General features: G+C 41.7%; 1 protein-coding gene across 1 annotated transcript in view; it reads left to right on the forward strand.

The window, feature by feature from the left end:
• ACOXL (acyl-CoA oxidase like) overlaps nucleotides 1-25,223 on the forward strand; it is a 256,960-nt gene that overhangs the window by 147,291 nt on the left and 84,446 nt on the right. The window contains exon 12 of the mRNA XM_046662297.1: nucleotides 17,877-18,030. Within this exon, the coding sequence (XP_046518253.1) occupies nucleotides 17,877-18,030 (154 nt within the window). The remainder of the gene's footprint in view (nucleotides 1-17,876; nucleotides 18,031-25,223) is intronic.

Raw genomic sequence — 25,223 nt, forward strand, 5'->3', positions numbered from 1 at the left:
AATACTTAGGGGTAAATTTAACAAAAGAAGTTAAAGAAGATGTGAATATTTGGAAAGGTGTCCCATGTTTATAGATCAGATGACTTAAGATTGTTAATATGGCAATACTCCTCTAATTAAAGTACAGATTCAGTGCAATCTTTATCAAAATCCCAGAAGCCTGTTTTTCAGAAATTGACAAGCTGATTTTAAAAATTTGAACACATGGAACAAAAAGGAGCCCGGATAGCCAAAACAGTCTTGAAAAAGGAGAAAGAGTTGGAAGACATACACTTCTCTATTTGAAAACTTACTACAAAGCTCCAGTAGTCAAGACAGTGTGGTATTGGCATAGGACAGACAAATAGATCAATGGAATAGAATTGAGAAGACAGAAATAAAGCCCTAAATTTATGGTCAGCTGATTTTTGACAAAGGTGCTAAGACAATTTAATGGGCAAAAGAATAGTCTTTTCAACAAGTGGTGCTGGTGGAACTGGATATCCACATGCAAAGGAATGAAGTTGGACCCCTCCCTCACTCCGTCCATTGCAATTAGCCCAAAATGAAGCACAGACCTAAATATAAGAGCTAAAAGAATAAAACTCTTAGAGGAAAACAGGAGTAAATCTTCACAACCATGGGTTAGGCAATAGTTTCTTAGATATAACACCAAAAGCGTTAAGTGACAAAAGAAAAAAATAGACAAATTGAATTTTATCAGAAGTAAAATCTGTTTGTGTTTCAAAACACACCATCAAGAAAATTAAAAGACGATCCACAGAATAGGAGAAAATATTTGCAAATCATATGTGTGATAAGGGACTTGCGTGTAGAACTTATAAAAAACTTCTGCAATTCAACAATAAAATGACAAATAACCCAACTGAAAAATGGACAAAGATCTGAATAAACATTTCTCCAAATAAGAGATACAAATGGTCAATAAGCACCTGAAAAAATGCCAAAAATCATTATTCCTTAGGGAACTGCAAATCAAAACAACACTGAGTTATCACTTTGCATCCACCAAGATGGCTATAATTAACAAGATACTAACAAGCGTTGGTGAAGATATGATGAAATGGAACCTTCATACATTGCTGGAGGGAATGTAAAATGGTACAGCCACTTTGGAAAACAGTTTGGCAGTTTTTCCAAAGATTAAACATGAAATTACCATGACCCAGCAATTCCACTCCTAGGTACATAACTCAAGAGAAATGAAACCAGCTGTGCATACCAAAACTTGTACATGAACGTTCATAGCAACATTATTCATAACACCCAAAACATGGAAACAATCCAAATGTCTATCAACTAAGACATGGATAAACAAATGTGGTATATCCACACAGTGGAATATTATTTGGCGATAAAAAGGAATGAAGTACCAATATGTGCTACAGCAGGAGTGGACCTTGAAAACATTATGCCCAGTGAAAGAAACTAGTCACAAAGATCATACTGCATGATTCCATTGGTATAAAATTTCCAGAATAGTTGTATTCAGAGAGACAGAAAATAGAGCAGTGGTTGCCACAGACTAGAGGGTAGAAGAGGGAGTGAGGAGCGATTGCTAATGGGTTTGGGGTTTCTTTATGCGGTGATGAAATGTTCTAAAATTAGAGGCTAATGGTTGCATAACTCTGTAAATAATCTTAAAACCACTGAATTATACATTTTCAAAGTGTGAATGCTGTGGTATGTGAAATATATCTCAATAAAACTGTTGAAAAAGAAAGAGAAAGAAATCATGTCACGCGAGTCATCTAAGTCTGTTCTTTTTCAAAATCATCTTGGCTATTCCAGGTCTTTTGCATTTCCACATGCAATTTTGAATCTGCTCATCAGTTTTCTTGCCCAAAACACCCTGCTCGGGTTTATTTGTGATTGCATTATCTATAAAGCAATTCAGGCAGTATTGGGTCTTTCAAAACCCAAAAGATGGTGTATATCTCTTCATTAATATAGGTCTTTAATTTTTCTTAGCAGTATTTTATAATTCATAGTCTAGAGATCTTTCACTTTTTTTGCTAAATTTATTCAAATGGAACAGCTTTTTAAATTTAATTACCAATTGTTAATATCATATGGAAATGTAATTAATTTCTGTATGTTGGCCTTGTATCCTATATTCTCACTAAATTCATTTATTAGATTTAGTAGTTTCTTTACAGACCCTTTAGATTTTCTGTATACACAATCATATTACAAGTGAATAAAGAGAGTTTTATTTCTTCCTTGCCAATATTTATGCTTTTTTCCCCCTTTTTCTTGCCTTCTTGGACTTGCTGGAACCTCCACTACAGTATTGAACAGCAATGGAAAGAGTGGACATCCTTATTTTGTTCCTGATTCATATGTACCAGTCTTCCTCTGTTTTGTATGTGAGATGCTGCCACAGCACAACTTGATGAGTGGTGTGTAGGTCCACACTCAGAATCTGAATGCATGAACCCCAAGCCACTGAAATGGAGCACGCAAACTTAACCACTATGCCACTGGACCAGCCTCAGTCTGAGAATCTTTTAACGTTTGGCTCATTTTTATTTACTGTAATTCCTAATATAGTTAAGTCTGCCATTTTGCTACTTGCTTCACATTTGTTCTATCTTTTCTTGGTTTCTTCATTTTCCCTTTCTTTCCTTTTTTGGGGGTTTTAGAGTATTTTTTAGTATTTCTTTTTATCTCCTCTCTTTGCTTCTACCTGGACTTTTTTCTTTTTCTTTTTCCTCGTGAATACTTTAACTATCGTAATATGCATCCGTATCTTGCCAGTGTCCACCTTGAATTGATATTATACCACTTTGTCTATTATATAATCTTACAAGAATGTAATCCCATTTATCCCTTTCTATCCTTTGTGCTACTGTTGTCATATATGTTACCTCTCTTTACATTGACAACTCCATAGTACATCGCTATTTTTTTCTTTTAAGCAATCAATTGCCTTTTTAATTTAAACATTTTACTTGAAAAATTTTAGTCTTACAAAATAAGTGGAAAGAATATAGAAAGGTCCCCTATAGCCTTCACTCAGCTCCTCTAATGTTACCATCCTACACGAGCATGGTACAATGATCAAAACTAGAAAGTTAACGTCAGTACATTATTAATTATCCAAATTTGATTTGAATTCCCCCCGTCTTTCCACTCACGTCCTTTTCCTGATCCAGGATCCAACTTTGCAATTAGTTTTCTGAGCTCCTTAGAGTCCTCAAATCTGTGGAAGTTCCTCAGTCCTTTCTTGTTGTCACTTTAGCACTTAAGGACAGTCCTGGCCAGGTATTTGGTTTGGACTGTATGACATTTTCTCATGAATGACTAAGGTTATGGATATTTGGGAGGAAAAAACACAAAATGATGAGCTCTTATCACGTCATATTTAGGTATCCTGATATCAATGTGTCTTATTCGTGATGATGATAATCCTGATCACTTGGTTAAGGTGCATCAGCCAGGCTTCTCCAGTGAAGAGTTATTGTTTTTCCCTCTCCAAACTCTGTTCTTTAGAAGCAAGTCATGAGTCTCACCTACACTCAAGGGGAGGAAAGTTGAGCTCCACCCCCTGGAGGGAAGAGCGTCGAAGATTTGTGGAAATATGTTAAAACCATCACAGTAATTAGTAAATATTTTGAGGAAAATACTTTGAGGCTATACAAACATTGTGCTTCTCCTCAAACTCATAACCAATAATTTAAGCATTGATCAATGGGTCTAACCTGTAGCAATTATTACTGTGGTGTTATAATGATGATTTTCTATTTCCCTACACACACACAGAAATTCTTCTGTAAGGAAGAGTTGTTTCTTTCATTTATTTAATAATTTATTTATATCAGTATGAACTGACGGACTTTTATCTTATTCTTTGGGTTACAATTCATTATTGTTTTATTTATTTAGTTGCTGTAACTGTGACAGCGGTGACCATGGGAACTCTTGTAGGTTAACTCATATGTCCTTTTTTTGATCCCTTTGCTCAGCCCGTGCTAAGTCCGTTTTCTTTTTTAGTTTCAAACTCTGAATTAACTCCCTTGGCTGTGGACAAGACTGCTTCATCTTTTTCACCTGAATTCTTTTATGAATAATATGTACAGAAAATGCCTAGCTAGTGCATAAAGTTTTATTCACAGTTTTGATTGCGATGCTGGTTCTTTTTTTCTCCCACCCCAGCTGAGCTACCAATTTCTTCTGGGAAACTCAAGGTTGGTCCCTGTTTTCCACAAAAAGTACAATGATGGTACAGCCTGAATATTCTAATAAAGTATCAATTAAGGAAATTCTGTTGACAGACTATGTGTTCTTATATTAGTATGGAAAATATGGTCACATAGGCATGACATAAGCTGAATTACAGAGTAGATCACGTGTCATCCATATGGAGAGTAATACTTCATACAGCAAGCATCACCTAGGGCAGAGTTGTCAAATACCCAATGTGTAGGTCACCACTGCCGCTTTTCATCCTTTGCCCGTAGCAGACATCAGCGAGTGGTCACAATTCTTTTTCCCACTGAACTCACTCCTATATCCTTTTGATGTGCCCTTTGTTTCTTTAGCACTTCCTTACCCTATGACCACAGAAGATGTTCCGGGGTCATATTGTATTTGTCCTGCCCCAGCCCGGGAATCCTTGGTTCCTTTGATTGGAGAATGGTATTTGGAGGCTAAGATCTGAGTGCTTGGTGTGCTAACTCTTACTGGGGTGTCATTGTTTCTAGTCCTCCTCAGAGGACATGGCTAGGAAATGTATGTAATGTATCAGTATATACAGTTAAATTTTAAAAATGTGTTCATATTGATACCTCTGACTCTGCTCTAGCACCACAGGATTTATTCTAGCATTTTCTCCTTTCCTTATTTGTAACTTTTTTCTCTGACTGGGAGAAATCTAACTCTCCTTAATGATAATACATTTTGTTTTTTGAGGAAGATTAGCCCTGAGCTAACATCTGCTGCCAATCCTCCTCTTTCTGCCGAGGAAGACTGGCCCTGAGCTAACATCCCTGCCCATCGTCCTCTGTTTTACGTGGGACACCTACCACAGCATGGCTTGACAAACAGTGCCACGTCTGCACCCGGGATCCAAACCGATGAACTCTGGGCTGCGGAAGCCGAACGTGCGAACTTAACCGCTGTGCCACCGGGCTGGCCCCATGATAACACATTTTCTTATTTGACCGTAGTGTGCATGTCATACTGAAATTAGTTTCAGAATTGCAAATCCTTACCACTGTGAGAAAAACAGTTACCACCCGGAGTACACTGTTAGTGTATAGTTGTTTTTTTCTTTCGCCTTTCAATATCTACTCAAACTACTGTTTTCCCAAGGTTTTTAGGTTAGCTCCTTTCTCGTCTGCTTCAGTGTGGTTGTGTCAAACATTTGTACTGCTGTTAGCTTCATTTGTCACCGTCTACCTTCCATCTTGTGTTCCCCTGACATCCTGATTGTTATTGTTGTTTTTAAATTTGTGTACAATTCACTCTTTGTGGCATACGGTTCTATGGGTTTTGATAAAGGCATAGAGTTGTGCGTCTCCACTCCAGTATCAAACCAAGTTGTTTCATCACATCCTGCATTTCCTCGTGCTGCCCTTTGTAGTCAACTCCTCTTCATACTCTCCCCCTCTGGCAACCTGTTGTTCACATCTATAGTTTTTCCTTTTCCAGAATATCATATAAATGGAACTGTATGCTATTTAGTCTTTTGGGTCTGGTTCTTTCACTTAACAAAATGCATTTCAGATTCACCCATGTTGTTGGGTGAGTCAATAGTTTCTTACTTTTTATTGCTGACTAGTATTCCAGTGTATGGATGTGCCACAGGTTGTTTATCTATTCACCTGTGGAGGGACATACAGATTGTTTCCAATTTCTGATGATTATGAATAACACCGCTATAAACAACCCTCTACAAGTTTTCATGTAAACAAAAGTTTTTGATTCACTTGGCGAGTACATAAAAGTGGGATTGGTGAGTCGTATGGTGTGTTTTTAACTTTCTAAGAAATTGCTAAACTGTTTTCCAAAGTGGTTGCATCATTTTGTATTTCCACCAGTAATGCATGAGAGTTCCAGCTGCTCTGCATCCCTGCCAGCCACTGGTATCAGGTTTTATTTTTGTTTTTTAATTTTTTTGGCTTTTCTAATGGTTGTGATTCTTATTACCCTAATAACTAATGATGTTTGGTATCTTTTCATGGGCTTATTTACCACCTGTCTATTTTCTGTGGTGAAGCATCTGTTCAGAGCTTTCACCCGTTTTTAAATCTGGATATTTGTTCCTATGAGAACAATGTATGAGAGTTCCTTATATATTCTGGATAGATTTTTTTGTATCATATGTGATTTGCAAATATTTTCTCCCAGTGGGTCATTTTTCCTTTTATTCTTTTAAAAATGTCTTAATCAGAGCAATAGTTTTTAATTTTGATTTGATTTGAAAGCTTTAAATTTTGATTTGTCTTGAAATTGGGTCGTGTGAATTTTCTTCCACTTTGTTTTTCTTTTCCAGAGTTGTTTTGGCTCTTCTCATTCCTTTTTGCCTTTATTTTATACATTTTAGAATCATCCTGTAAATAGCTACAAAGAAGATTGCAGGTATTTTGCTGTGGACTGTGTTGAATCTATAGATCTAATTGGGGAGAATTGACTTCTTAATGTGGAGTCTTACAATTCATGGAACACTGTGTATCTCTCCATTTATTTAGATCTTCTTAGATTTCTATCTTTAGTCTTCAGTGTTTTGTCATTTTCAACATATAGATCCTGCACATATTTTGCTATATTTATACCTAGGTATTTTACCTTTGGGGGGGTACAATTGTTTATTTCTAGTATATAGGGATACTATTTACTTCAGTATATTGATCTATAGTCTTGTGAAATTCTCTTATTCATCCTAGAGGCTTTGTTTGTAGGATTTTTGTGTGTGTGTGAGGAAGACTGCTGCTGAGCTAACGTCTGTGCCAGTCCTCCTCTATTTTATGTGGGACGCCACCACAGTGTGGCCTGATGAGCAGTGCTAGTTCCGTGCCTGGGATCCGGGCCTGCGAACCCCAGGCCACCAAAGCAGAGCGTGTGAACTTCACTACACCACCAGGCCAGCCCCATGTTTGTAGATTTTAATAGATATATGTCTCTGCAGATTACCTATTTCTTCTTAAATGAGTTTTGATTTGTTTCATCTAATTTGTCAGTTTATTGCAATAGTGTTGGTTGTAGTACTCTCTTATTGCCCTTTTAACACCTGTGGGACCAGTAGTGATTTCTCCTTTTTCATTCCTGATATTTTGTGTTTTTCTCTCTCTCTCTCTTAAGGTGAGTGGTTGAGTTACTGCTTTGAGATCTTTCTTCTTGCCTAATATAATCATTACATGCTAAAATTTCTCTCTGAGCATTGCTTTACCTGCATCCCTCTGTTTTTGATATGTTGTATTTTCGTTTTCATTTTCATTCAGTTCAAAATAGTTTAAAATCCTCCTGGAGACATCTACTTTGACTGCTTTGGTTATTTAGGAGTGCTGTCATGGTCCAAGAACATCTTTTATATGAATTTTATTCTCTTAAATGTACGGACCAGAATACACACACACACAGAGACATGCGCACGCGTGCGTGCATGTGCATACATAACTTGTTCCGCACTGAGAGGAGTGTGTAACCTGTTATAGCTGGGAGGATAGTCATAAATGTCGGTTGGGCTCAGTTGGTTGCCGGTGCCTGCAGATCACGTACATCTCTACTGATTTTCTGCCTTCCTGTTCATCAATGACTGAGAGAAGAAGGTTGGCATTTCCAACTGTAATTATGAATTTGTCTATTTCTTCTTTCAGTTTTTGCCTCAAGTATTTTGAAACTTTTTTTTTTGAGATGCATAGACACATGGAATTGTTATGTCTTCATGGAGAATTGATGCTATTATAATTCTGTAAATTGTCTCTTAATCCCTAAAAATATTCCTTGTCCTAAAGCCTGTCTTATCACATTAATATAGCTACTCCACAGTTCTTCCGTTTAATGTTTTCATGGTATATCTTCATACTTTTATTTTTAATCTACCTATGTTTGTAAACTGGGTTTCTTATAAAACAACATGTATTTGGGTCTTGCTTTTTTGTCCAATTTAAAAATCTCTGACTTTTAACTGGTATATTTAGACTAATTACATTTAAAATGATTATTGATATTTTTGGATTCAAATCTATATTGATAGCTAATTTTTATTTTTCCCATATGCTTTTTGCTTCTTTTTCCTTTTTTTTATGCCACCTCTTGGGTTAACTGAACATTATTTTTCATTTTATCTCTTTTGTTGATTTATTATTTACACATCTTTTAAAAATATTTTAGTTGTTGACCCAGGATTTGCAGTATACATCTTTGGTGAATCAGAGACTACCTTCAAATAATATTATACTGCTTCGCATGTGGTGTCAGCATCTTAAACAGCGTATTCCCAATTCCTCCCTCCCGTCCTTTTTTGTTGTTGTCACATAATTTACTTTTAAATATGCTACAAACACACGATACATCGCTACTCTTTTTCTTTTACAGAGCTATGTATAAGAGCAATTAAAGATCAGGAACATTGAATTTTCTTTTACCTTCATTTATTTCATTTCTAACACTGTTAATTTCTTTGTGTAGATCCAAGTTTCTAACTGATACCATATTTGTTCTGTCTGAAGAACTTTTAACATTTTTTGTAGAATGGTCTGTTGGCAATGAATTCTCCCCATTTTTTGTTTTTTTGAGAAAGTCTTTATTTCTTCTTCTTTTTTTTGAAAGACATTGCCAATAGATAACAGAATTCTGGGTTGATAGCTTATTTTTCTTTGAACAGTTTAAAGATATCCCTCTATTGTCTTCGTGATTCTTTGGTCTTGTGAAAAAACAGCTATGATTTTTCTGGCTATTTCCTTATATTCCCACTCTAGCTGCTTTTAAGATTTTCTCTTTTTCTTTGGTTTTCAGAGTTTGACTGTGTTGGCCCAGGTGTGGTTTTGTGGTTTTGTGTGTCTGTGCCGTTTGGAGTTTGTTGAGCCCCTGGGATCTGTGGGTTGAAGTTTTTCATCAAATTTGGAAATATTTTGGCCATTATTCCTTTAAATATGTTTTTCTGTCCCATTCTGTCTTTCCTTTCCTTCTGGGTCTCTAATGATACAGATGACAAACTGCTTTGTATTATCCCACATGTCACTGAAATTACGTTCTTTTCTTCCTATCTTCTTTCTCTATGCTTCGGCCTGGATAACGTCCCTGGACCTGCCTTCAAGCTCTCTGTTCCTTTCTTATGCAATGTCCAGTCTGCTAAAAAGTGTTTGTCTCTGGAATTCAGTTCATCAAATCTTCCTGCAGCCTTTGCTCTTTGATAGCTCTTTGGGAAAATATGATTTTTATTTTATCCATTTTTTTTCTTGCTGTTATTACGGGAGCAAAAGTCTCTGGTGTCTTTCCATATCATAAGCCTGTGACATTTCTTTTAACCTTATCTATTCCATCTGAAGTTGTCACGAACTCCCCACAGCACATCCCTCTTCCCATGTACCCCTTTTGGCTTTACCCGTCCAGCCCTGCTTCATCTAAGTCAGATAATTCTTGATACTGAGGTTGGTTCTCAGTTCTCAACCTGAATGCACATTCAGATCATCTGATGTGCTTTTCCAAAGAGGTGGGACCCAGCTCTCCACTGACTCCTCAGCTGCCAGGCAGGGCCAGCTTAGTGAGCAGAGGGCTCGCTTGGTGGGGGCCTCCAAGAGAGGTGATGGCATCCTGTGGAGCCTGCCAGGGCTTTTCTTCCTCCCACCCTCTCCAGAACTCCGCCTTCTGGCAGAGCGGTCCCCTCCTCCCTTTACCACATGGCCTGTGCATCAGGTGCCTTTCCAGGCCCTCGGTACTCAACAGCCAACAGGTCACCCCCCTGCCTGCCTTGTGGCCCAGGTGGCCAGTTAGGATTCCTGTTTTCTGCATTTGGCCGTGGTGCCTATCCTTGGGTGGCTTTTTAACCTCTTCCTGGGGGGCTCAGGGCAGCCACTGCTGAATGCTGATGACTCCCTGCATGCTTCCTGACTCAGCACCACGCCAGTGGGTGGTTGGTGTCCAGGACTTGCCAGACATGCAAGCAGCGTCACCTCGCTGATGCCCTCCATGTTCTTACCCACCAACTGTGAGAGTAGAGGCCCTCCTGTGGTGGTCATAAATGCTTAATAAATATTAGTTGTTGTTGTTGCCATCGCTCCCAAGACTCCTGAAGCTTTTACCCCCAATCCCACCAATTACCACATTCTGGTGATTTTTCCTCCTACATTGAAATCACTCAAAGCCCTCCTTCCCATCCTCCCACCTGGACCCTCCCCAGCTTCCTCTCTTGACTCCCGCTCCCCACATTCAGCCCGGCCCTTGTTAAATCCGTTCTCCACAAGCCGCCACACCTGAAATGGAATCTGAATCCTCACTTACCTGCCGGACCCTCCCTTGGCCTTCCAGTGTCTTCTGTACTGGCTAAAACTCAAGTTCCCTTCTAGGGCCCTAGAGCACCATTTCCTGCCTGACCCCACCCTGCCTCCGTCATTCACCCCTCACATCCCAGCCTCCTCCTCCTGGTGGTTCATCGTCATCTTTTGAGATACAGTTCAAGTTGTCATCTTCTCCAAGACACCTTCTCTGAGCCCCTCCTGGAATAAGGAGCTCCCTTATGAGCTTCTTGGAGCAGCATCCTGGGCCCCCTGTTATCACGGCACCATTACTCTTGGTTTGTGGATGTGAATTCTTCAAGTATAGAAATTGTGGATTCTTAATTTGGCATCTCCACGTCTAGAAGCGCCTGATTCTCTGCACAGTTGCTTCAACTGAACTCAGTGAAATCACCTTGTGCCATTACATCGCACTTGGCCACGAGGTTGTTTGGAGCTTTGCGTTGGTCTCTGAAGCAGAAGGTCCACATTATGAAGGAGTCCAGGAGCTGGCAGCCAGGGTGGTTCGTAGCTGATATCTCCCCTTGGAATTGTCTAATGAGATTTGTTACAAAAGTGAATTTCCTAGCTTAGAAAGTGACCAACAATTTTAAAAAATATCCATGTTTGTGATGTGCCAGCCAAAAGGAGTATTTTGGGTCTTCCTCTCTTCTAATTTATTCCAGGCCAAATGGGCAGCTCCAGCAGCCCAGGCTGGGTTCCAGGCCAGGAGGGGCCGGAGCGCCACTGCGCTGTCTTTCACTGGAGTCATCATTCTCTCTGGCAATCTGTTTTTACTCAACACTTGCAGATACAAAATTGAGATAATAGCTAACACATATTCAATTGCTTACCTTGTATCAGGCTCTGTCCTAAGATTTTACGTGTAGTAACTCATTTAACGCCTCATGACAACTCAACAAATTTCTCTCTTTGTTTTTCAATTGATGTTTCCATTCCTCCTAGAACCGTGCCTGACACAAAGTAAGATCTCATGAATACTTGTCGAATGAAGGAATGGGTAGAATGGCACTTCATGATTTACAGAAGCTCACCAAAGTCCTATCTTTATCAAAAAGTGGAGTTCAGGATAGTTAAGCACCTTAGCTACCTGACCAAATAAACACTAGTATTTGTGTACTCTATTGTATTCTTAAATAATTCTGATATGTTATTGCCAAAGCCCTGTTTGGTCTTGGTCTTTTTTTTTTTTTTTTTTTTTGGTAAGGAAGATTGGCCCTGAGCTAACATGTGTGCCAGTCTTCCTCTATTTTATATGTGGGGTGCCACCACAGCATGGCTTGATGAGTGGCATGTAGGTCTGTGCCCAGGATCTGAGCCCACAAATCCCAGGCCGCTGAAGCAGAGCACACGAACTTAACCACTATGCCACCAGGCCAGCCCCCTGTTTGCTCTTTTTATGTAAAACAGATTTTTGAAAATTCAATCCTGCCCTCTCGGTGCTGACTTAACAGTTTTAGAAATACTCATGTGCATTTCTCATGAATCTTACCTTGATGGTGGGTTCTAATATGTCACGTGGATATAACCTGTAAATAAATACCTTACATTTGTAAAGGCATTGCCTACTTAAAACGCACATTTAGAAATGAAGAATAATTTTGCCACAGAATCCCTATTTCCTAATTTATCTTCTGGGCCACAAGCACATTTTCCAAAGACCTGTGAACACGGAAGGCTTTCTCAGATCCTCTGCAAGCAGACGTGAGGGTATGACAAAGAACAAGAGCCACTGTGTACACCTCTCCACAGGCAGAGGGACACTCCCTCAGCAGGGCCCGTGTCTGTCAGTCTCAAGCAAAATCGCAGGCCAGCAAGGCAAAGAAATCTCAGCAGCCGGCTGCTAGGAGAGAGTCTCACGACTCTTTCTTTTCTTAAATCCTATTTATTTCTTATTTCCCACCCATTTCCACCTTGGAGAATGTATGGGGCTGTGTGTGTGTGAGTGTGCAGATGTGAGTGTCTGCGTGTGTGTGAATGCGTGTTTAGGGAGGTCCGTGGGGAATCATGTGCTCATTTTTTGGAATGACCAGATCTGGGCTTCCCTGAGAGTCCTCGCATTGCAGTCAGAGCCCAGGGCATGGGTGACTATACCATAGCGTAGATTTGGAATGGTATAAACTTACTAGGGCGCTGGCAAGTCCATTATTTACAGTGAAAGGAGGATGGTGTTTAGGATTAGAGAGCTCTGAGTTCGAATCCTAGCTCTGCCCTAACAGAGACCTTGACTTACGTATGTAACCTCTGGTAAGCCTCAGTTTCCCCATCTGTAAAGTGGGGATATGATTTCCTGTTTCACAGGGTCCTTGTAAGGACAAAGTTAGATGCTAAATGCACAAGCCCTTTGCTTATAGCAGTTGCTGAATGCAATTAGATTTCTTTCCATCCAAGTACCAGTTAAATGAATGATGGTTTTCATGTTTTGTTAACTTGCCCCAGCTCAATGGTTTCAGGTATGTGGTTGGATAGCAGTCTTTCCTGTTTGCTGTAGGATGAGGCCAAAAGCAACATGTTTTGCATGTGCAGGTTTTACTGAGGAAACAGGGATGTTCAGATGTTACAAGATTATTCTATGGATGGACAAAGGTAAATACCTTGAGCCAAAATTGATTTTTGTCAATAAGGAAACAAAAAGGCAAGCCACAGAATGGGAGGAAATATTTGCAATACAAATATTTGACAAGGGGATGTTATCCAGAATACGTAAAGAATGCTAAAAATAAGATAAGCAAACGAACAGAATATGGGCAAAAGTTTTGAATAAACACTTAACAAAAGAAGATATATGAATGGTTAGCCAAAAGGCATGAAAAGATGCTCATGATCATTAGTTATCAGGAAACACAAATTCAAACCATGAGAATTTGCCATTACGTATCCTCTAAGATAACTAAAATTGTAAAGACTGCAAACACCAATTGTTGGCAGGCCTGTGGAACTACTAGAATTCTCGTGCACTGCTGGTGGGAATGTAATATTGCACAACCACTTTGAAAAATTATTTGGCAGTTCCTTAAAAGTTAAAAATACATCTATCATATGACCAGTCATTTCACTCCTACGTATTTACTCAAGAGAAATGAAGACATATGTCTCCTCTAAGATTTTTACATGAATTTTCATAGCAGTTTTATTTGTAATAGGTCTAAACTGGAAATAACCAAAATGTGCATCAAGTGAATGCATAAATGAAATGTAATATATGCATTGCTTAGAATGGATTCTGGTCAGCGACTAAAAGGAACAACTTCTAATACATGCTACAAAGTGGATGAATCTCAAAACAGTGTGGTTATTGAAAGAAGCAGGACATAACACATACTGTATAATCCCATTTACATAAAATGAAAACTAATCTACAGCGACAAAGAGCAGGCCAGTGGTGGCCTGGAGGTGGGGGTGAAGGAAGGGATGGACTGCAAAAAGTCATGAGGCATTTTCAGGAAAATGTAGAAATATTCTGTAGCTGGATTGTGGTGGCATTCTAATGGATATGTACAGTTGTCAAAATACTTTCAATGGTGTGCTTTGAATGAATGCAATCTGTTGTAAATAAACTATTCCTCAATAATGTTGATAAGGAAAAAAGATGCATATTTTAGACCATAGAAAAATCACTAATAAAAATAAGAGTAGCATAGTTAGAAAGCTAACAGTGGAATACTAGAAATTATTCAATTAATCAAAAGAAGACAAGAGCAGTGGGAAAAGGGAACAAAGAACATATGGGACACTTAGGGGAAAAATTGCAAATGCAATCATGTTGATAATTGCATTAGGTGTAATGGTTTAAACACTCCTATTTGTAGATTATCAGATGTAAGTCAAGACTGAACTGGATGCTTCCTACAAGAAACTCACTTAAAATTTAAAGACAAATAGGTTAAAAGAATGAGAATAAAAAATTTATATCTACAAGCAATAACCATAAGAGAGCTGGAGTGGATATATTAGTATTAGATAATGTAACTTCTGAAAAAGGAAAATTACCAAAGATAAAGGGGAACACCTCATGATGTTAAGGCAATCTATTCATCAAGAAGACATAACAATCCAAATTTACATGGACTCAACAAAATAGCCTCAAAATACATGAAGCAGAGATGGAAAGTACTGAAAGGAGAAATTAGCAAATCTAAAATTATAGTGGCAGGCATCAATCCTTCTCTCCGAGTAACTGATATAATAAACAGACAAAACTAGTAATGAGACAAAAGATATGAACAACATTACTAATGAACTTGACCTGAATGACACTTATTGAACACTCTACCCAACAACAGGAGAATACACATTCTTTTCAAGTGTACATAGAACATTTATCAAGACAGACCATGTAAATTTAAAAGAATTGAAATCATACAAAGTATGTTCTCTGAGTAGAATGAAATTAAATTAGAAATTAATAACAGAAAAATATCTGGAATAATCCTCAAATATCAGGAAACTAAACAACACACCTAATTCTTAGGTTAAAGAAGAAATCACAAGAGAAATTAGAAAATATTTTGAACAAAATGAAAATGAAATATAACATATCAAAATTTGTGTATACAGCTAAGGCAGTGCTCAGAGGAAAATGTATACTTTAAATGCTTACATTAGAAAAGAAGAAAGGTCCAAAGCCAATGGCATAAATTTCTATTTTAAGAACCTAGCAAGAGACGAACAAATCAAACAATTAAATTAAACAAATAAAGAGAAAGAATAATGAGAGCAGAAATCAATAGAATAAGAAGTGTCCAAAAAATAGAGAAAAAATAATTAAGCCAAAAACGATTTTTTTCTTTCAAAAGATAGATGAAATTGATAGACCTTTAGTTAGATTGGTCAAGGAAAAAAGAGACACAAATTACCAGTACCTGGAATAAAAAAGAGGACATCACTACAGATCCTACAGACTTTGAAAGAATAAAATTAAATATCATTATGATTATGTTACTGATGCAATATCAGTATAATCCCGACACATTTGACAGCATATGTGACATACGCACATTTCTTGAAAGATATGTACTACCAAAAGTGACTCAAAAAAGAAAGAAAATTTGAATAGCTTTATTGGACATTACTGGTGAAATCTACCAAATATTTAAGAAAAGAAAACACCCAAATTTTATACAAACTCTTTCAGAAAATAAGGGAGAAGCGTAAACTTTCCAACTAATTTTTGAAGCATTACCCAGACACCAAAAACCAGACAAAGCCATTGTGAGACCACTTTTTCCTATGGACAAAATGTTAGTACATCACATACTGTCAAATATAAAAAGGGTAATATACAATGACCAAGTGGGGTTTATCCCGGGAATGTTAGGTTGGTTTAACATTTGAAATCAAGCTATATAATTCACCATATTAACATGAAGCAGACAAGTCACATAATCACCTCAATGGATGACGCTCAGTTGATGGAGAACAATCAATGAATCAACACATCTAACTGTTGTCACCATGATCAATCTCCAGCATCTGGGCCTTCCGTTGAGACCAATGAGGCCATACGTCATGGCACTTCCCTGGATCCTTCCAATAAGTTTGAGATGCTTAGAGGAAAGTACCCTCCCTGTGTGTTGACCACCCTTGACTTTAGTGCCTGGTCCTAGGGCTTCCTCTGTGTCCTGGAGTTTGGCTGAGTTTAGAAAGATTTCAGTAAAGCTTTTTATTCCTAGAAGTTGTTACAGACACTAACTCATTTTAAAAGAGACTTTATAAACAAGGCTAATAGGAAGGTGTTCAAAAGAAGAGAGCGGGAGGGGAAGCTGTACCCTCCACTATGGAATTTTGAAAGATGGCAGAGAAGAAAACCAGAACTTGATACAGAACCTCTTAATCTCAAGTTCATGCACCCAACGTGCAGCAACCCAAACCCTGAGACATCAGTGCTTGGAGAAGGAGAAAGATTTATTCGAATTGGCCAAAATGAGAAGGTAGTAGCCTGAGTTTGTTCAAATCGACCTTAACCAGAGCAAAAAGCATGGGGGTTTTATAGAGCTAAGGGGGCTCAGCAGGAGGAGCTTTGCACTTCGGAGAAACAAAGGGACCACTCCTGATGAGCCCTGGGGTGATCTGTAACACTGCTGAGGGCCAGCCATCCGGTGATCACAACCTCCCCCAAGGCATTCTTTCTTCTGCAACACAAACTCACAAACCTTCCAGACCTGAGTCAGCCCTCAAGTTAAACAATAAAACAGAAAATTGACAAGATTCATCCGGGTCCATGTTGGGAACAAGGTCAAAAGGCAATCACCTTCTTATTGAATATCCACAGTCACCCTCAGGTACCTGGCTTCAAATTGAGACAGAGGCGTGCAGACGGAGGAAGGCCAACAGACACTGCCATGCCCTGCACAGTAGTCATGCCCACAGTGGCCGAGGAATGAGGGAAAACAGTGACTCATGATTTTGAAGGAAGAAATGGTTCATAATCTGTATTCGTTTCTGAATGGTGCTGTAACTAATTGCCAAAAACTTGGTGGCTTAATATAAGGCAGATTTATTACCTTACATTTCTAGAGGTCAGAAATCTGAAATGGGTCTCACTGATCGATCAAAAATCAAGTTGTTGGGAGGGCTACGTTCCTTCTGGAGGCTCAGGGCAGGATCCGGTCCCTTGCCTTTTCTAGCTGCCGGAGGCTGCCTCACTACTTGGCTCTTGGCTGCTTGTTGCATCTTCAAAGCCAGCAATGGCCGCTTGAGTCTTTCTGTACTGCGTCACCCTGGCTGCTTCCTGGGTGTGTCCCTGTCTTCCTCTCCTCCTCCCTCTCACTTAGAAGGGCCCTTGTGATTACATCGGGCCCAGCTGGGCAATCCGGGATACCCTCCCCATGTCAAGATCCTTAACTAAATCACGTCTGCAAGATCCCTTTTGCCAGGTGGGGTAATATACTCTGAGGTTCCCGGGATGAGGACCTGGACATCGTTGGGGGCCACTATTCTGGCTAGCACACAGTACGTTTCAGGATTTTTGATGGCAGTGGAATTTAAAAAATTAGAAATACAAGAGACACGTGAAACTGTTTTTGCGTGAAGGCAAGAAGAAAATAGTTTGGAATATGATCCAAACTAGAGATTAAAATAGAGAGAGAAGTAAGCCGAGTGCTCCATTTCCGTGGGGTCAGAGGTGTGAAGACAGATGCCACCGTGAGCAATGAGGCCTGTGAGGGACTGGCTGAAAAGCAAACTTGGAGGGAAGGTGGAGGAGGGGCCTTCCTAGGGGAGGATGGTGCCATGGAGCATCACGGTGCGGGGTGAGGGTTCTGAAGGGCATGTGGCGGCTTTAGGAGCCACTGAGGGAAGACCAGGTTAACCCCTGCATTTACTCAGTCACCGGCCTGTGTTTTCGTTCCCCCGTGCTCCCTCTCACGTGGGTTGGGGTGCTGCTGGGTCCCTCACACATCTCTGCCTGTCTCACAGGTATGCTGGGGTCCTCCTGGACGAGGACGTCTTCCACGGGAAGGAGCTGGTGGACAGTCGCCCGCTGCAGGCACTGGTGGCGGGGCTGAAGGCCTACAGTACCTGGGAGAATATCAGATGCCTGCAGGACTGCCGTGAGTGCACCGGAGGCATGGTGAGCCCCCCGCGGCCCCAAGGGGTGCCAGACCCACAGGGTCCCTGTGTCATAGCCCGTGTTGGGGGAGCACTGTGTGCCAGTGCGTGGAGCACCGGCTTTGGAGCCAGGCGTAAACCCCGACGGCCCCCATGACCCTGGGTGCATTATTTAGTCTTGTCCTGTATGCATGTCCACCTCGTATGATGCTATGAGGACTGATGCAGACTGTTTGTAAAATGCTCGGCCCACAGCCCCTGGCCGGAGGCCCGCAGTAACTATCAGTAACTGTCAGTAACTGTCACCATCTATTGTGCAGTTGTTGACAGTATGGGAAGGGCCAATGAGGGTCAGATGATCAAAGCTCTGCTCTAGTGTTTGAATCCCTGGGGGAAAATGCAGGAAATGATTCCAGGGGCTTCTAGCCTGGGAAGGAGCAGACAGAGACGTGCCAAGCATTTAGGGACTGCTCAGTGTGTCCCCAGCCCCAGGCCTCAGACACGACTATGTGGTGAGGGCAGGAGGTGTAAAAAACCCCAGTGTGACCCTGGAGGGTTGAGGGAGGCTCTGAGAACAGTGGGCTTCTGTGCCCTTTTCCCCACAGCCCTCAGAGTGCAGGGGCCTCAGGGGCAGAAGGCAGGATGCAGGCAGCCTCAGGCCCTTGTGGCGGCCCAGAGCTGGCGAGGAGGGTATCCAGGTGGGGTCTCTGAGGGCAGGACAGGTGCGGTATTGGGTCATGGACCTGTGACTTGGTGGCCTGGCAGGACTACCGGCATTAGTTGTGGTGGCAACTAGGGTTCAGCCCCAGGTGGCAACCCTATGTCAGCAGCCCCCAGGGCCTGCCCGCCTCCTCAGCATGCGGGCCAGATGCAGGCACTGTAGGAGGAGTCTGGGAGGAGGAAGCCCTGTTGGGCCTTTAGCCTGAGTTTAATCCTAAACTTGGCTGAATATTTGCCTAAAAACAGCAGCTCCGAACCTGAAGGGAAGGATGAAGAGTTTTAGTCTCAGTGAGAAGTGGTCAAGAGCAAGTCAAGGGCAGCTGTAGAAAAGAAAAGGGAAAGGATGAGTTTCTGGAGAACCTGACAACCTGCCTGTCTGCATCAGAGCCAGGGCCCCATGGAGGGGCGAGGATGGAGCCTTCACCACAGACAGAACCCGAGGGTTTCTCCCACAGGAACTGTGAGGATGGGAATGTGAGCCTCCAGTGTTCTCTCATCTGAAAGCCAGCGTGATGGTTTCTCGTTAGGTGCCCGTGATGAAGGGGGCCTTGGTTAGTCAGGTGTGCTCTCTGGGTCCATGATGGTGGGTGTGGTGGTGGACACACTCACTTTGCTCCTGGGTGGATGTTGTGTGGGGGTCCACATGGAAAAGAAGGAGAATAGAGAATAAAGGGACAGCTCACCCTGAGCACAGCTGGTCCAGGAGCCAAGGTCTTCCAAGGTAGGCAGGAGCAATGACTTGCTGTGACCTTCCTTAGTGACCTGACAAGTTGGGAGACCCCTGGCAGGTGGCTGCTGTCCACCTGCAGCTCCAGGAATGTGGCTGCCTCTTCAGACAGGAGTTTGCTGGCAGCAGCTAGGGACAGAACTCAGGGATTCAGGTTAGAGCAAGAAGGTTTAGGTCAGCAGGTGGCAGGTAAGACTTGAAGTGACCCCTCAGGCAGGGACAGTCCACCCAACGGGAGGCCTGGGGCACTGCTGGGGGACTGAGCCGATGCAGATATTGTAGCCTGGGACAGATGACTTAACCCGAGGGCCTGCTCAAAACCCTCTGTGGTCTAGTCTTCCTTCCTTGGCTCCTTTCCTTTGAAGCATTTCATGGGCTTTCATGCCCAGTGGTCTCCTGTCCCCCGGCCTCATACCCTCCCTACACAGAGGCCCTCCTGCGCTCCTCTTGGCCTTCGTGACCTGCTGTCCCCAGACCTGGCCCCAGTGCACCATTCTGGGAGGCCATATTTTCCCTCGGTCAGTCCTGAGCCCTGGCAGGGATGCCCTGAACCAGCAGCCCTCACTCTGCTGTCTGTGACCCTGGCCAGTTGTGCTCTCCTTTGTTGCCCAGCACCACCCAGCAGTGTAGAAATGACCCCTCCACCACAGTGTTATAGACAAGACATGACGCTGGAGGGCAGCTCTTCCAGGGTGAGCGGCCAGCCCTGCCGTGCCACAGGGCCCCCTGCTCACACAGCTTTGCTTCCCAGGAGCTCCCAGCAACCTGGGTGCAGAAGACCCTGATTCCCATTTTTGTTTCTTCCCTTCTCTTCTCCACCCCTGTATCCACTCAACACCTAGCACAAGGCTATTTGTAGAGACATAATATCTGTCGAGAGAAAAGCACAAGCATCTTCTAATTGTTTTCAGTTCAGATTTCCATCCACTGCATCTTCTTCAGGCAGGAGGCCTCCAGGAGCGGAGAGTCTGGAGTTGGGTCTGGGGGTTGCTCAGATGATACTGAAAACCACCTCTTTCATGGCCTGTAGATCTTAAGTAGGTCTCGCTTCTAAAAAATTTATTTTGACACACATTTACTGTCTGTGAGCCAGCAACCCTGGGTGTGACCTTGGGCAAGTTATCTCCCTCTCTAAGCCTCAGTTTTCCCATGTTAAAAATGAGGATAACAGGCCCTCCTTTGCCGAGGTTGTGAGGGTTAAATTATATGAGACAATGAGCATGAAATGCCTCACACGTGAATCTGGGAAGTGGCGGTTGACATCTCTATGATGTGTCTAGCCTGGGGATTTGGAGGAAAAAAGCCTACACGGTCTGTTTTGCTTGCCATCATTCGAAGTGGATGCCGAGCCCAGCATGATGTGGCAGGCCCTGGGCAGCAGCCAGGCCTGGGAGGACTCAGTGAGGTCTGGGCGTAGGGGTGGGGGTTCCCTGAGCAGTTCGTTTTAGCAACTTAAAAGGCAACCAAGAGCCTTCCACATGGGTGGCGGAGGACCTGCTGGGTAGGGGACACCTGCACACGGGGGAAGGTGTGGGCGTATGTGGCGCTTCTAGGAACCTCAGGACGGGCATGGGCTGTGTCCAAGCGAGGGTGCAGGGGAGGAAAGGAGTGAAGAAAGAGGCCAGAATTAGACCTGGAGAAGGGACTAACCCAACCACACGGCTGGTGGAGGCCAGCACTCAGGTGGCACTTCCGTCCCCAGAACCACGGGCTGCAGATGACTGAGTTCATAGAGACAGAGCCTTTGACACGGTGCCTGGCACGTAGTAGACTTCACGATGTTAGCGATTCTCATTTATTGCCATTTTACAAATGAGTAAACTGAGGTCAGACCATGAAGGCAGAGAGGGCAGGGACCGAGTCCTTGACCACTACCGCCCTACTTCTCACTATAGCGTTGAGTATCAGTAAGCACCTGCTGACTGACAGACGGTTGAACAGATGGCCTGATGGACAGTGGATTGATGGACAGATGGAATGGTGGACAGACATCCATGATGGACAAATGGGACTGACTCAGTGCTTGCCCTGTGTACCATTTTTCTTTCTTACTCTTAGAAGTTGAGATTAATCCACAAAACTTGGCCCCCTTGATCTTTTCTTTCTTTATTATTATTTTTTTCCCTTGAACACTTTTTTTTAGCATCTGACTTTATCCTTACTTTTGGAAGAGAAGGATACTGATATTGCCTATAGGCTGCTTGTATTCAGAACGACAGTGACATTTATTAAGTCCAAAACCTGCCCAGGCCCATCTTGGTGGCTCATTTGTTCTATAGTTTAGAAGACAGGGACTTAAGAAGAGGGCAAGGATGGGAAATCATTGTACAACTTATCAAGATAGGAGTACATCTGGCACCTCATGTTTGCCTCTTCTCTCAACCTACGGCCCCGTGAAATCCTGTTTCTCTCGACCGCTAACTTTAATGTTTGTTGCTGTTGCCTAACGTGAGCACCAGCTGTGGAGGGCAGCTTCTTTGCTGAGTAAAGCATATTTGGAATCACATTTATTATATTATTTTTACCAATTTCAAAAATAGTGCATATCCATTGTAGAAATTTTTGAAAATACAGAAAAGAAGTACATATATCCCCTAAATTTTACTTCCCAGAGATGTTTGTTATCATGAACACTATATCCTTTCTATGCATTGTGTGTGCAAGTGTTTAAAATCTTACAACCTCTCCTTTTCACCTAAGAGTTGACATGCATACTCCTTCATATCACTCCTTTGCAACAAAGTTTTGATGGCTGGTACCCGTTATCGTGTAGACATACCATAGTTTATTCAACCAATCCTTTAGTTTATGTCAAGTTTTTTCATTATTATAAATGACACTATAGAAAACATTCTGGTACCTAACTTTTTCCTTTTTTGCAGACCTGTGATTGTTTCCTTGGGATCAAGTATTCAAATGATAATTGTGTTGTCAATAAAGGTTATACCAATTCCCACCCCCACCAGCAGCTGAACACAGAACCTTAATAGTTGCTGGACCAGTGGCTTTCAAACTCTTTAGACCAGTGACCCAAAGTAAAAGGTACACTTTTCTTTACTACCCTGCATTTGCAAAAATATATATATGAAATCAAAAAAATAAATTTCACGAAACGGTACTTGCCTCATTATTGTGATGTGCTCTAGTATTCTCTTTCTAGTTTATGTCATTTTAAGAAAAGCTAGTCATGATGCATTAAATTGATTTCACGACCTGCTAGTGTGTCACAGCCTGTCATTTTCAAAACAGCCCAGACTCATTGATCAAACAGAGACGGTCTCGCTCCATACAGTTGAGAGCTGCATGTCAGCAAAGTGTGTTGACGGCAATAGCAAGAGGCTGGGGTTTCAGGGGAATATATTTTCTGGCTCAGACTGTGGGGTAGCTTCCGCTGAGACCAGAATCTCGGATAATTCAGTTTTCACTGGAATGCTATTAATTTGGCCCTTCGGGACTTAAGATTATGTATTTGAAAATGGAAAAGAGATAAAGGCCTTTAAATGTCTCCTGAGCATTGATACTTAGAAAACGTGATCTGTTCTCCCTTTCTGCTTGGCTTCTTTTGCACAGTGGCCTTCAGCGTTTGGTCTAGGCAAGAGTTTACAATCCCAGAAGGGCTGCTCTTCAACTGTTCTGTAGAAACCCTGGATTCTGAGATTCTGTCTCTCCACAAATTAATGTTCCACAGCTTTTGGTGGTCGATGTTAATAACATTATCGGTCTGTATCGGGAAATCATGAGAAAGTCTTCGGTTGGCTGTTTCTACAAGAGCCTTGGCGACTATTGCTTTCTTTGGGTGAAAGGCTGAATGTTGTTTAAAGAACATTTGTAGCAGTGAAGTAGATATATACAGAGTGTGAATAGAAGTGAAACTTTGTAATTAAATCATATTTTTGTCTATTAACTCCTTTGTTTCCAAGCTCAAATTTTTTCTAACTATCTCTACCTTTTGAGCACGGTCTGTTACATTTTGTGCATAAAGCCTGGGATAAGTGAGATTTCATACAAAAAGGAAATTTTTTCAAAATCAGATCAAATGAACAATACGGATTGGAAGTTTTATAACTCATGTTCATGCAAGCACTCCATTGCCTTAATGACTGCTGATTGAGTTATTAAGTATTTCTAACTTCTTTCTATGTGTGGAGTAGTGTCCTAGGGGCACATTCCCTGCCCCAAGGGCCAGGTAATGGGAGGGGGCCACCATTGTACACTGTGGATAGAACTGGGAGGCCCTAAAAGTTCAGTTAAATGAGCACTAGGGGACTTCAGCTTCTGACCACACTGAAGGAACATGCAGCCCATATGCCTTCCTACTGAAGCAAACAAAAAATGGACAACATGTATGAACTAAATGGTTTGCCAGACCCTGGACCTCAAGCAATGAGGGCAGCAATCTCTGAGAGAGAGGAAATAGATCAGATGGACCCTACTCTTGCCCCTAGTTTACTGCCTTGAGAGAGTTTGCTCCAAGCCCTGCCTCAGGGGGGAAACCGAGGCGGAGCCCCAGGGCAGCGAACTCCCTGATTTGAAGACATGGGTCTGAGAGTCCAGGGAGAACAAGGAACCTAGAATTCACGGGATAGAGGGCCAGCCAGAGAGAACCGGCCAGAGAGAACTCAGGGATCTGCAGCGGGGCCCTCCGGATATCCAGCTGAGTATTGACTGTTGCATGTGTGTGAGGGAACGACTTGAGGCTGAGGAAAGAATCACCCGAAAGGATTAGAGGGAACAGCCTCTGGTGCTCACAGGGGACTGAGAACAGCGCCTTTTCCCACAGCCTGTCTGAAAACCCCAAGACTCACAGCCTGAGGGAAAAAATGTTATGTGTAAGAGAACAAAGATAAGGATGACAGCCAATTTCTCATTGGGAAACAAAAATGCAAGCAAGGGGACCATGGAGCAACATTATAAAAAGTACTAGAAGAAAAAACGTCAAGCTAAAATTCTATACTCAGCAAAATTGTGTTTCAAAACAAAGGTATAATAAAGACGTGTTCAGACTTGAAAAAGTTGGACGGATTCATCACCAATAGACCTTTACTGAAGGAAATTTACTAAAGGAAATTTTTCACACAGAGGGAAAATGATACCAGTTAAAAAATGTGGATCTAGGGGCTGGCCCCGTGGCCGAGTGGTTAAGTTCGCGCGCTCCGCTGCAGGCGGCCCAGTGTTTCGTTGGTTCGAATCCTGGGCGCGGACATGGTACTGCTCATCAAACCACGCTGAGGCAGCGTCCCACATGCCACAACTAGAAGGACCCACAACGAAGAATATACAACTATGTACCGGGGGGCTTTGGGGAGAAAAAGGAAAAATAAAATCTTTAAAAAAAAAAATTAAAAAAAAAATGTGGATCTACACAACAGAATGAAAAGCACCAAAAATAGTAACTATATGGGTCAATACGTAAGATTTTTTTCTTCGTATTTAAATCTCTTTAAAAGATAATGGACTGCTTAAACATAAATAATAACAGTGGAGGGTGAGGTTTATAACATGTATGAAATAAATGTAAGATATCAATAGTATAAAGGCCAGAAGAGGAGAAAGCTTCTTATATCATATGTGAAGTGGTACAGCCTGACAGGAGACCGTGCTAAAGTTGCAGGTTTATGCTATAAACCCTAAAGCTGCCACTAAAATAAGAAGAGTTATAGCTAATAAGCCAACATGAGAGTTAGAATGGAATTATAATAATACTAAGTTAATCCAAAGGAGTTGGGGGGTGGGGGGGCAGAGGAAATAAGGAAGAATGAAGAGATTGT

This window comes from Equus quagga, chromosome 5, assembly GCF_021613505.1.
Source record: "Equus quagga isolate Etosha38 chromosome 5, UCLA_HA_Equagga_1.0, whole genome shotgun sequence".
Lineage (NCBI taxonomy): Eukaryota > Metazoa > Chordata > Mammalia > Perissodactyla > Equidae > Equus > Equus quagga.